This window comes from Physella acuta, unplaced genomic scaffold (assembly GCF_028476545.2).
Source record: "Physella acuta isolate Inbredline_101_S28 unplaced genomic scaffold, ASM2847654v3 ptg000982l, whole genome shotgun sequence".
Taxonomy (NCBI): domain Eukaryota; kingdom Metazoa; phylum Mollusca; class Gastropoda; family Physidae; genus Physella; species Physella acuta.
In genome coordinates this window covers 79,644-93,158 of record NW_026732499.1, presented here as the reverse complement: position 1 = coordinate 93,158, position 13,515 = coordinate 79,644, and the positions used below count along the sequence as shown (strand labels likewise).

General features: G+C 32.8%; 2 protein-coding genes across 6 annotated transcripts in view; both read right to left on the bottom strand.

Moving 5' to 3' along the window:
* The window catches only part of LOC131954239 (serine/threonine-protein kinase 33), a 66,721-nt gene extending 65,244 nt beyond the window's left edge, over positions 1 to 1,477 (bottom strand). For 2 of the 5 annotated variants that reach the window (XM_059317809.1, XM_059317805.1), the window contains exons 1-2: positions 1,282 to 1,460; positions 738 to 926 (exon numbers count right to left, since the gene is read on the bottom strand). In XM_059317809.1, coding sequence (XP_059173792.1) covers positions 738 to 760 — 23 coding nt within the window. In that variant the 5' untranslated portion in view covers positions 761 to 926; positions 1,282 to 1,460. Of the gene's footprint in view, positions 1 to 737; positions 927 to 1,281 lie in introns of all 5 variants that reach the window. The other 3 variants (XM_059317808.1, XM_059317806.1, XM_059317807.1) reach the window with 3 other exon arrangements.
* Positions 1,478 to 4,186: 2,709 nt separating this feature from the next.
* On the bottom strand, positions 4,187 to 13,486 carry LOC131954236 (neurofilament heavy polypeptide). Its single transcript, XM_059317801.1, has 2 exons — positions 11,375 to 13,486; positions 4,187 to 4,348 (listed from the first exon to the last, which is right to left on the bottom strand). Exons 1-2 carry the CDS (start codon positions 12,812 to 12,814, stop codon positions 4,277 to 4,279), a joined length of 1,512 nt encoding a protein of 503 aa, XP_059173784.1. The 5' UTR covers positions 12,815 to 13,486; the 3' UTR covers positions 4,187 to 4,276.
* Between the last annotated feature and the right edge of the window lie 29 nt (positions 13,487 to 13,515).

Here is a 13,515-nt window from a genome sequence, read left to right as displayed (position 1 = left end):
TAAGTAAAGTTAATATTTTAATAATGAATATGGTTATAAAATCCTGAATGTTTTTTTTATCATACAAAATGTAAACAAAAATGGCTAAACTAAGTCATGTGGTTTAAAATTACATCATTTTATTTAAAACCTTTATTGGCAAAGTTGTGTAACAAATAACTGATATGTTGGGCTGTAAGTAAAAATGTGCTTAATCTTACCCAAATAAGTAATAGATATTTGAAAGTTAACTTTATTTACTGTTGTAAAGTGAGATAAACAGCTTAGTAAACACGTGTTTTCTTGAGGGGGTGTGGCCCGGGTGTGGCACATTGTAATTATAACTTTATATTTCTGTGTTTTAAGACTATATTTGTACACAATCAGCATCTTATGCTTTTTAAATTGATAAAGGGTAAGTATACCAAGTTACAAAACCTGCAATCTAACTAATAATTAATATAGTTTGAATTTAAAAAATAATATAAACGATCATCAATGAAGAAAGCGTAAATATTTTATTTTAAGTTATGACATTAAAAAATAGTCATAAAGCTAGCCAAATGAATGAATTCTTGCACTGAAAACTGTTTCCTGTGCACCAAAAAAGATCATATTAATAAAATGGCATTAGCGGTATTGCAGTATTTTTGAGTTATTTGATTTGAAAAACAAGAATACATAGGTCAAAAGTACATCTGGCCTGACAATTCTTAAATAACAGACTTAAATAGAAACGGGTAGTTCCAATTTCTTACATTGACGACGGCTTCATAATCATTAGTTTTATTTCTCTACCACATAGTGAAAGCAAAAATGGTCACCATTTTAGTAATGCACTTCTAGAACATGGGCAGTGTGATGTCTTCAAAACAAACAAACCCTGAAGCTTTCTATTGAATGGCCTAAGTTTTTAATTATTTTTACAGTTGTTTTAATTGCAAAATCTAAACAAAAACCACGTTATTAATCCTAGTCAACAATCAATAAGATAGATGGAAGGATTCTGGTCAACTTGGTGGTGTCCATTCATTAAATTTTAAATAAATAATACTATAGGGTAGGCCTAATTTTAAATTTATTAAATTATGACTAGGATCACTAGGTAGTACTACAGTTACAATAGAGGAGGTACGCCTACTAAAAATTATTAAGTCTAAGGTCTAAGCTAAGAGTAGAACTAAGCCTAAAAAATTGCCTAAGCCCTTGTTCAATTTGTTGCCTTTCTTTATTTATATACTTAGCTGCTTAGCAAGTCCAGTGACTACTTTTACTACTTTACTACTGAGTAACTAATCATACCAAGACAAGTATTATATTATTATATTATTTATATGTAGTACTATGTAGCAGTCGGTTATTTTAATCCTTTGGCTAGATCTTATCTAGATCTACATCCTTTTTTTAAAAAAAAAAACCAAATGGCAAAAGTTAATAGAGACGAACATTAATCAATAAAGGAAGTGTTGGTCTCCATAGGCGCTTTCTTGGATTCGCCAAGTTTAATAAAATGCATTTGGCGCATGCGCAAAACCATTTCAACTTTGTCAAGGGAGCAGTTATTAAATTTTATAACAAAGGAAGTACAAAAAAAAAAAAAAAAAAAAAATTCTAGCAAAATAAACCGCGACTCCGCATCGTTGAAGTTGATGACATCATCTTTTCCTTTTTGTGCCGAAGACACACGGGGTGGCCAAAGAAAACTTTTTCCACTTTTGCCGGTCCCTGTCAATTTTCTTGGCAGTTTCTTAAAAATAGTCCTGCTTTTGTCAGTTGTTTTTCTGAAAATGATACTGTAAACTGTTTCGCAGATCTAGATCTGTATTATATAAAAGCAAATTAGGGAATGTCTGTTCTTCACAGCGGAATTAGATCAGGTATTGGCAGGCCCGTTTCCGAGGAAATTTTCTTAACAAAGTGGGCAACTAAAATTCAATCAAGAAAACTGACCAAGACAGACTGCCTTATTAAAACTAAGCATTTATTAAGTTCTTGAATTAGATCGACCTCTTGCAGATGCGACACATACTTGAACTTTGTTAAGGAGATCGCTCTAATGCCATTGGCACCTGGAAAGCTACCAGATTCTCAGAAATGCCATATTAAGGTAACTATGAGTGGTTAAAATTAAAACATGTTTGATTTTTGACATTAATGATTACTCCCCTCGAGTTCGAATCCGGGTTTTAAGTCAGTGGAACGTCTCTGAGTCAGAGTTTCTTCCAGGCATCGAAATTTTTTTACCGCCCCCCCCCCCCCCCGAACGAAATGAAATTTATATAATTTATATAGAAAATATATACTTTTAACAGTGTCCGCCCCCCCCCCCCCGAAGAAAGTTTGCTGCCCCCCCCCCCCCCCCCCCCCCCCGTAAATTTCAAGTGCCCCCCCCCCCGGAGAAAAAAAGTCTGGAAGAAACACTGCTCTGAGTCCTTCCATCTCTGATGTGTACTGTTGTAAAAGCGGCAGGGCATAGTGCTGCCCACATTATTCCTACATATGCCGAGGTCAAGAAACAAGAACACAACTAAATCTGCCTAATGGAGTGGATAGGTCTAAAAATGAATTTTTACTTTCGGCCGATTCTAGCCGGAAAAAAGATACGTATGCGCAATGGAGAGAAACTTGATAAATTCACATGCGTTTTTTTTTTTTTTTTGAGAAATATGAAATAGCGAAAATTACTACTTCCGGTCACGGAAATTACTCAAAATTTGATAGAAGGCAGAGAATTATATCTTTTACTTGTATGTGAAATTTCATTTATCTATCTGAAATAGTACTAAAGTTATTGGATTTTGAAATATTGAAAGTAGAAAAAGTTCCACTTCCTGTTATCGGAAATCGCTGAAAAGTTGAAACGGATCAATAAATTTGATATACTTATATATGACTATATTAAATTTCATCACCCTAGCTGTAACGGTACTCAAGTTATCGTGTTTACAGACACACATACACAGACATTCGGACAAGATTGCAAAATTATGTTTTTCTGACTCAGGGAGGTGTAAAACGTCGAGATTTTCAAAAATCTCGATTTTTTTTTGCACCATTACAATACTTTCTCTATACTGAGTAGGCCTTTACTATATACGAGAAAGTATAAAGCCTTGACGTTTTTAAAACTGCAGAGGTTTTTTTTTTTCTCCAAAATTGTTTTCATAGAAACTTTCGAATAGTATTGCTTATGTATGCAATTTCCCCCATCGAAATGAAGTGTTACTACTGTTATTCGAGTTATTGTGCACACACAGATATAAATGTGGAACTTAGTTTAAGATTTGTTAAAAAAAAAAATTTTCACGGTTACAAAACTTCTCCAACTTTGGCTATATAGCAGGACCTCAATGGTAGGAATTCTTTTGATGATTAGGCCTAAAAGCTTTTCTGCTAAAAAGTTTCATAAAGCGTGTCTTTAGTCTATACTTTAATGGACGCCAGCGAGAAAAGTCTCTAAGGTATTTGAGAGGTCCATAAATTAATTTTAAAATCATGCACGGCGTAGTTACAATTAATATGGTTATAAAATCCTGTCTGTCTGGTTTTTTTCAGATTTTACTAAAGATTGGATGTATTTGATGTTTTTGATTTTCACGTGTAATGGCGACATAAATTTTATTGTACACATTGTAAGCTAAAAAAAGAAAAACTAGGTCAAGGGGTTTAAATTTGCATTGTTATTTAAAAACTTAATCTGCAAAGTTTTGTAAACAAATCAAAAAACTATAAAGTGGGGCTGTCAGAAATCGATCACATAGTTCCTGTACAGCCAATCAATGTTTGTCTTACGAAAGTGAAACATCGGTTTATAACTCTGGCTTGATGAAAATAAATAGAAATGTAGCCTTAAACTCAACAAATTATTTTCAAGGTCTCTGGATCTGCAAATTTATAACATTGATTCTAAAAATATTAAATTTCTGAATTAATTTTAGGCTTAAGTTTTTATTTTTTTTATTATTTTTACGGTCCCAAGTCTAAAAAAAGCACGTTTTTATTCCATGTCAACAACATTATGAAAGGATTCTCGTCAACTCGCTGGTGTCCATTCAAAGCACTTGTGGTTACAAACTTTGAATGTCGCATATGACAACACAGACTATTGATTCAATCATTCATAGTCATAGTGCTATTAAACAACAAAGAAAAACACATAAATTAGTAATAAATGTGAAAACAAAACTGCAGTTTTTTTTTCCTTTTTATGTTTTAATAAAATATAAATATTATAAACAATATTTAGGTGTCTTGCTGACTCTGAAACTGCCTCATGCCGTCTCCCTGACCGCTGTATTTAAAGCAGGGATGTCTTTGTATGGTGAAGTTTTTCAAGTAGTTTTTCCATTCGTCTGGCCTGGGGAGAATTCTAGAAAAAAAAATATACACTGTGAAATATAATTAACACGAAACAATGAACAAAAAAAATATACACTGTGAAATATACTTAACACGAAACAATGAACAAAAAAAAATATACACTGTGAAATATAATTAACACGAAACAATGAACAAAAAAAAATATACACTGTGAAATATAATTAACACGAAACAATGAACAAAAAAAATATACACTGTGAAATATACTTAACACGAAACAATGAACAAAAAAAAATATACACTGTGAAATATACTTAACACGAAACAATGAACAAAAAAAATATACACTGTGAAATATACTTAACACGAAACAATGAACAAAAAAAATATACACTGTGAAATATACTTAACACGAAACAATGAACAAAAAAAATATACACTGTGAAATATACTTAACACGAAACAATGAACATAAAAAATATACACTGTGAAATATACTTAACACGAAACAATGAACAAAAAAAATATACACTGTGAAATATACTTAACACGAAACAATGAACAAAAAAAATATACACTGTGAAATATACTTAACACGAAACAATGAACATAAAAAATGAGGTTGAGATCTAATAAGAATGTAATCCAGACTAGCTGTTTTCTTCATACATTGTCTTTCTTAGAAGACGGCGCCGATCCCAGAGTTTCGCAAACATTTGATTGGAGAAAGTCACAGAAATAAAATCACAGAAAAAAGTCTCAAATGTTTATTAAGAAATAATTTGATTTACTTGTTGAAAGTTGTATAGTTTTGGATGTTTTTAAATAAGCATGGTGTTTTTTACCCTGTTTTTTTAGAGGAAGTATGGTAATCGAGCAACAAATCGAAATCAAGAATTCCACAAATCTTGACATTTTATATCTCCATGAACCGGAAAAACATTAAGTTTTGCAATTTCGTCCGGATGTCTGTGTGTGTGTGTGTGTGTGTGAACACGATAACTTGAGTACCGTTGCAGCTAGGTTGATGAAATTTCATTTATAATTATAAGTATTATTAGTATTATATCAAATTCTTAGTTCTTTATAAACTTTTCAGAGATTTCCGGTTCCTACTTTTGGCTTTTCAGTAATTTCAGTACTGTTTCAGATAGATAGACAATATTTCACATATCAATAAAATATCTAATCCTTTACATTCTGTCAAATTTTGAGTAATTTCTGTTGATCGGAAGTAGTAGTAGTAAAGTTCCCTTTCAAACATGATGGTCTATGGGGCAAGTGAAGTAGAGTTCACTTGTTTCTGTGACCTCGGCATATGAAGGGATAGTGTGGTCCACAATTTCACATATAAGTAAAAGATCAAATTTTCTGCCTTCTGTCAAACTTTGTGTAATTTCCGTTGACCGGAAGTAGTAATTTACGCTATTTCCGATTTCTCAAAAAACGAAAATGAATTTATTATTTATAATAATAAGTACTAATAATATTCTGCACTATTATACCCATATTGTTTATCATTCACTTGGTGCGCAATTAATTTTTCTACGAGATTCTATTCTATTTTAAAAAGTTAAGTAATTAAAATTTGATTAAAAATCATGTCTATATCCCGCATTGCCATCCACCGTAGTGATATTTAAGAATACTCGAAAAAGTTTAGGGGAGATCACTCTCGTTTTTTTTTAGTACTATATGTTGATTTGCATTTTCTGAGAACGTAATAAATAAAACTATTAAAACTATGGACAAATTCCATGAAAATAAACATTTGTGACTTTTTTCCTACAGTTGTTTAGTCACATTCAGATTACATGTGCGCATACAGAAAATTGCGTGCACAGGAAAAATGTATATTTTAAAATAATAATAAATGCCACATTTTCTAAAATAAATAGAATCATAAATTGCTAAGATGTTCCGATTACAGATACTTTTTGACCAAAGGTGATAAGCCCTAATCTTGTTTGACTACAGCCAAGGGTTGTCCACAGCCAAGGGTTGTCCACAGCCAAGGGTTGACCACAGGCAGTTTGTTCACCGCGGGTGTTGACCAGTGCTGATTTGCATAACTAAGCCTACACCTACACATAAGCCTACACCTACAAATAAACCTACACCTAAACCTACACTTCCATATAAACATACATTTACAGCTACACTTACACGTGCACCAACACCTACCACCGGAACGAATGAGCCCCCCCCCCCACTTGTCTGTCCATATATATAAATATCATGCACTTTCTATTGTCTTTGAAAAACAGTTTTTCGGTTAACTAAACGAGAGATGTGCACACAAAAATATAAGTAGCTCTATTTGAAAATGTCTAAAAGTAAGCAGGATGGTTAGCTGATGTAATAACTTTCAGGGAACGTCACTAATGGGTGACTTCAGTGTACTAGTGACCCCAGTCTATGATGCAATTTCTTAGTGTTCTTTTTTTCTTAGCCTCCCCCCCCCCCCACATTTTTACAACTGGAGAGAGAGAGATATGGTTGGACTGACAGACAGGTGGGTGGGTCAGTCGGTCGACGTGGGTGGGTCAGTCGGTTGACGTAGGTGGGTCAGTCGGTTGACGTAGGTGGGTCAGTCGGTTGACGTAGGTGGGTCAGTCGGTTGACGTGGGTGGGTCAGTCGGTTGACGTGGGTGGGTCAATCGGTCGACGTAGGTGGGTCAGTCGGTCGACGTAGGTGGGTCAGTCGGTCGACGTAGGTGGGTCAGTCGGTCGACGTGGGTGGGTCAGTCGGTTGACGTGGGTGGGTCAATCGGTCGACGTAGGTGGGTCAGTCGGTCGACGTAGGTGGGTCAGTCGGTCGACGTAGGTGGGTCAGTCGGTCGACGTGGGTGGGTCAGTCGGTCGACGTGGGTGGGTCAGTCGGTCGACGTGGGTGGGTCAGTCGGTTGACGTGGGTGGTGGGAGGCGTTGTCTCACAAACCACGTTTGGTCCTATCATCTGATTACACAACCCTGGTTGACAAACTGCCAGTGGACAACCCTTTGATTACACAACCCTGGTTGACAAACTGCCAGTGGACAACCCTTTGATTACACAACCCTGGTTGACAAACTGCCAGTGGACAACCCTTTGATTACACAACCCTGGTTTACAAATTGCCAGTGAACAACCCTTTGATTACACAGCCAGGGTTTACAAACTGCCAGTGGACAACCCTTTGATTACACAACCCTGGTTGACAAACTGCCAGTGGACAACCCTTTGATTACACAGCCCTGGTTGACAAACTGCCAGTGGACAACCCTTTGATTACACAGCCCTGGTTGACAAACTGCCAGTGGACAACCCTTTGATTACACAACCCTGGTTGACAAATTGCCAGTGGACAACCCTTCGCTGTTGTCAAATAACGTGTGGGCCAATCATCTATGGTCGAAACACCTTCGGTCAACAGCATCTATGTGTGTATGATCGGAAAATATCAGCAATTTATGATTCTATGAATTTTAGAAAAAGCGGTGGCATTCAATTTTTAAGTTTAAAATATACATGATTGAGAATATACACAGACCAACTTGAACATGCAAGCATAAAAATACACACATATACACACATAATCACACTCATAATTGATGAAAGATCTGCGTGTCATTTTCTGTGTGTGTAATTTTCTTAATTGCGCATTTTTCTGTGGGCGCATTTCTCTGTGTGTGCACTTTTTGTTTGCGCATTTTTTCCCAGAAGTGAGCAGTGAAACACAATTTCGAACAGCAACGAGTAGACTCTCAAAAGCCGTCAAAAGACCCATTACATAGTTTTGAAAATAATGTGCGACGTTATTAGAATAAATATGGTTATAAAACTTGACTGTTTGGTTTTTATCAAACTTAACTAAAAGAAACTGTATAGGCCTATAGACTAGGCTCGATTTGATGTTTTTAGTAGACTATACTAAATGAAGTTTTAAATATTAAAAAAAAATTTGGTTATTTCCTTTTTGTCACTGAAAATGTACATAAACATGGCATGTGGTTTAAAAAAAGTAAAATTGTATTTAAAAATTGTATTTAGAATTGTATAAAAATTGTATTTAAAAATTGTATTTAGAATTGTATAAAAATTGTATTTTAAAATTGTATTTAGAATTGTATAAAAATTGTATTTAAAAATTGTATTTAGAATTGTATAAAAATTGTATTTAAAAATTGTATTTAGAATTGTATAAAAATTGTATTTTAAAATTGTATTTAGAATTGTATAAAAATTGTATTTAAAAATTGTATTTAGAATTGTATAAAAATTGTATTTTAAAATTGTATTTAGAATTGTATAAAAATTGTATTTAAAAATTGTATTTAGAATTGTATAAAAATTGTATTTAAAAATTGTATTTAAAATTGTATAAAAATTGTATTTTAAAATTGTATTTAGAATTGTATAAAAATTGTATTTAAAAATTGTATTTAGAATTGTATAAAAATTGTATTTAAAAATTGTATTTAGAATTGTATAAAAATTGTATTTTAAAATTGTATTTAGAATTGTATAAAAATTGTATTTAAAAATTGTATTTAGAATTGTATAAAAATTGTATTTAAAAATTGTATTTAGAATTGTATAAAAATTGTATTTTAAAATTGTATTTAGAATTGTATAAAAATTGTATTTAAAAATTGTATTTAGAATTGTATAAAAATTGTATTTAAAAATTGTATTTAGAATAGTATAAAAATTGTATTTTAAAATTGTATTTAGAATTGTATAAAAATTGTATTTAAAAATTGTATTTAGAATTGTATAAAAATTGTATTTAAAAATTGTATTTAGAATTGTATAAAAATTGTATTTAAAAATTGTATTTAGAATTGTATAAAAATTGTATTTAAAAATTGTATTTAGAATTGTATAAAAATTGTATTTTAAAATTGTATTTAGAATTGTATAAAAATTGTATTTAAAAATTGTATTTAGAATTGTATAAAAATTGTATTTAAAAATAGTATTTAGAATTGTATAAAAATTGTATTTTAAAATTGTATTTAGAATTGTATAAAAATTGTATTTAAAAATTGTATTTAGAATTGTATAAAAATTGTATTTTAAAATTGTATTTAGAATTGTATAAAAATTGTATTTAAAAATTGTATTTAGAATTGTATAAAAATTGTATTTAAAAATTGTATTTAAAATTGTATAAAAATTGTATTTTAAAATTGTATTTAGAATTGTATAAAAATTGTATTTAAAAATTGTATTTAGAATTGTATAAAAATTGTATTTAAAAATTGTATTTAGAATTGTATAAAAATTGTATTTTAAAATTGTATTTAGAATTGTATAAAAATTGTATTTAAAAATTGTATTTAGAATTGTATAAAAATTGTATTTTAAAATTGTATTTAGAATTGTATAAAAATTGTATTTAAAAATTGTATTTAGAATTGTATAAAAATTGTATTTAAAAATTGTATTTAAAATTGTATAAAAATTGTATTTTAAAATTGTATTTAGAATTGTATAAAAATTGTATTTAAAAATTGTATTTAGAATTGTATAAAAATTGTATTTAAAAATTGTATTTAGAATTGTATAAAAATTGTATTTTAAAATTGTATTTAGAATTGTATAAAAATTGTATTTAAAAATTGTATTTAGAATTGTATAAAAATTGTATTTAAAAATTGTATTTAGAATTGTATAAAAATTGTATTTTAAAATTGTATTTAGAATTGTATAAAAATTGTATTTTAAAATTGTATTTAGAATTGTATAAAAATTGTATTTAAAAATTGTATTTAGAATTGTATAAAAATTGTATTTAAAAATTGTTTTTAGAATAGTATAAAAATTGTATTTTAAAATTGTATTTAGAATTGTATAAAAATTGTATTTAAAAATTGTATTTAGAATTGTATAAAAATTGTATTTAAAAATTGTATTTAGAATTGTATAAAAATTGTATTTTAAAATTGTATTTAGAATTGTATAAAATTGTATTTAAAAATTGTATTTAGAATTGTATAAAAATTGTATTTAAAAATTGTATTTAGAATTGTATAAAAATTGTATTTTAAAATTGTATTTAGAATTGTATAAAAATTGTATTTAAAAATTGTATTTAGAATTGTATAAAAATTGTATTTAAAAATAGTATTTAGAATTGTATAAAAATTGTATTTAAAAATTGTATTTAGAATTGTATAAAAATTGTATTTTAAAATTGTATTTAGAATTGTATAAAAATTGTATTTAAAAATTGTATTTAGAATTGTATAAAAATTGTATTTAAAAATTGTATTTAGAATTGTATAAAAATTGTATTTTAAAATTGTATTTAGAATTGTATAAAAATTGTATTTAAAAATTGTATTTAGAATTGTATAAAAATTGTATTTAAAAATTGTATTTAGAATTGTATAAAAATTGTATTTAAAAATTGTATTTAGAATTGTATAAAAATTGTATTTAAAAATTGTATTTAGAATTGTATAAAAATTGTATTTTAAAATTGTATTTAGAATTGTATAAAAATTGTATTTTAAAATTGTATTTAGAATTGTATAAAAATTGTATTTTAAAATTGTATTGTAACTAAATTGACCACCAGCCAGAGTAAACATGTGTTACACGTGGTTGGTAGACTACATTAGACGTCAGCGCAATCTATCGGCTACAGGACATTACCCCCCGAACATTCCCCCCCCGTATTTACCCCCAGGAGCAATTACCCCCCTGTCAATTACCCCCCCCCTCTCAAGTTAGAATCCTAACTCTAACTAGAATTCTATACCTATATACTACTTTAATCCAAACCTTAAGAAAAAGACCAAAACCTAAGCATCCACCTTAGCCTAAAACTTCACACAAAACCAAAACCAACGCTAGACACAACCCTAACCCTAACCGGGGGGTAATGTCCTACGGGGAGGGGGGTAATTGACAGGGGGGGGGTAATTAGTCCGGGGGTAATGTCGGGGGGAGGGGCAATGTCCGGGGGAGGGGGTAATTGACAGGGGGGGGGGGATACAATCTATCAGGCTACATTAGGACGTCAGTGCTATCTATCAGGCTACATTAGAATGGTTTGACAGATGATTTCTTGATTAAACTTACCTTCATATCACTGCCACTGTTCTTGTGTGTCTTGGAGCTTTTCATTGGGAGAGTAATGGCTCCTGGATGTAACTGTAAACCATTTGCTGATTGGCTTCCTGGTGTTGTATTTACATCCAACGAAAGTCGTTTTTTGGGGGGTAAATGTCTTTTACAGGATACAGATGAGACATGTGTTGAACTCCAAACCTTTTGTTGTGTAGCACTAACAGACTCACAGGTTTCAGCTTGGAAATCTTCACAGATATTCAATTTTTCACTCTCAGAACTCTTGGAGGAATACAAGCCAGCATTGGGGGGCCGAGTTTGAAATAATTCCAATGTTTGGGTTGTCTTCTTGATTTTGTTGGACAGTTTCTTTGCTAGCTCCACTTTGCTCCAGGATCTAAGAGTCAAATTATTGGAGTGACTAGATCTAGCACAACTCTGCACTTTGATGAAAGATACATCAGTCTCAGTACTGGGAGTGGCAAGTTTGGCCACAGCTGGGGTGTCAAGTTTGGCCACATCTGGAGTGTCAAGTTTGGCCACAGCTGGGGTGTCAAGTTCGGCCACATCTGGAGTGTCAAGTTTGGCCACAGCTGGGGTGTCAAGTTTGGCCACAGCTGGGGTGTCAAGTTTGGCCAAAGCTGGGATGTCAAGTTTGGCCACATTTGGAGTGTCAAGTTTGGCCAAAGCTGGGGTGTCAAGTTTGGCCACAGCTGGGGTGTCAAGTTTGGCCACAGCTGGGGTGTCAAGTTTGGCCACAGCTGGGGTGTCAAGTTTGGCCACAGCTGGGGTGTCAAGTTTGGCTACATTTGGAGTGTCAAGTTTGGCTACATTTGGAGTGTCAAGTTTGGCCACAGCTGGGGTGGCAAGTTTTGCCACAGCTGGGGTGTCAAGTTTGGCCACAGCTGGGGTGTCAAGTTTGGCCACAGCTGGGGTGTCAAGTTTGGCCACAGCTGGGGTGTCAAGTTTGGCCACAGCTGGGGTGTCAAGTTTGGCCACAGCTGGGGTGTCAAGTTTGGCCACAGCTGGGGTGTCAAGTTTGGCCAAAGCTGGGGTGACAAGCTTAGATTTTTTATTATTTCTGTTACGACTGCATTTTCCAGTTTCTCTTTTTCTTTTACTACTTGGTTTTATTAGGGAGTTTTTTCCTTCAAGTAAAGTGGACAAAGCATTTTCTTCTCTGCATTTAGAGACAGCAATAGGTTGATGCCAAACAGGCTGGCGACTAACTGGATGATCTGATGTCAAATGGTCATAATGACATGTATCTGTGACATGTCGATGGTCATAATTGACCATAACTTGATGAGAATCTGTGACATGCAGAGTGACTGCTGGCATAATTTGTCTGATGGTGCTGTCAGTCTGGAGAATGGCATACGGCTGTACAGCTGTCTCATACGGCTGTACAGCTGTCTCATACAGCTGTACAGCTGCAAGTTTGGGCTGCATCTGAGGAAGTTGACGTGCTGGGAGAGTGTTAGAGAAGATGTTAGCACTGTAAACTGATGGGTTTAAGTTGGGCAAAAGGCTAGCCAGTTTCTTCTTGCCCTTTTCTCTTTTAGAAAGAGATGTATCTATCCTGCTCTGTCTTCTATATGCCACAATTCTGCCATCCAATTCCAAAGCTAATTTATTTCTATTTTTCTTTCTTTGTAAACCATCCTTCGCATTTTTCTTTCTATGTAAGTTTTGCCCAGAATTTTTCTCCCCCCATAATCCTTCCTCCACATTTTGGGAAGTTAATTGTAAGTCTACACAGTAATGACCTTTTTGGCCAAGTTGCCCTTGACAGTTCTGGCCAGTTTCATCACAAGTGACAGTTTTTGAACTGACTTCTTGAACAGAATCAAATTTAACAAGTCCAACAGGTGTCTGGTGTACAGGTGTCTGGTGTACAGGTGTCTGGGGTGTCTGGTGTACAGGTGGCTGGGGTGTCTGGTGTACAGGTGTCTGGGGTGTCTGGTGTACAGGTGTCTGGTGTACAGGTGTCTGGTGTACAGGTGTCTGGTGTACAGGTGTCTGGTGTACAGGTGTCTGGTGTACAGGTGTCTGGTGTACAGGTGTCTGGTGTACAGGTGTCTGGGGTGTCTGGTGTACAGGTGGCTGGGGTGTCTGGTGTACAGGTGTCTGGGGTGTCTGGTGTACAGGTG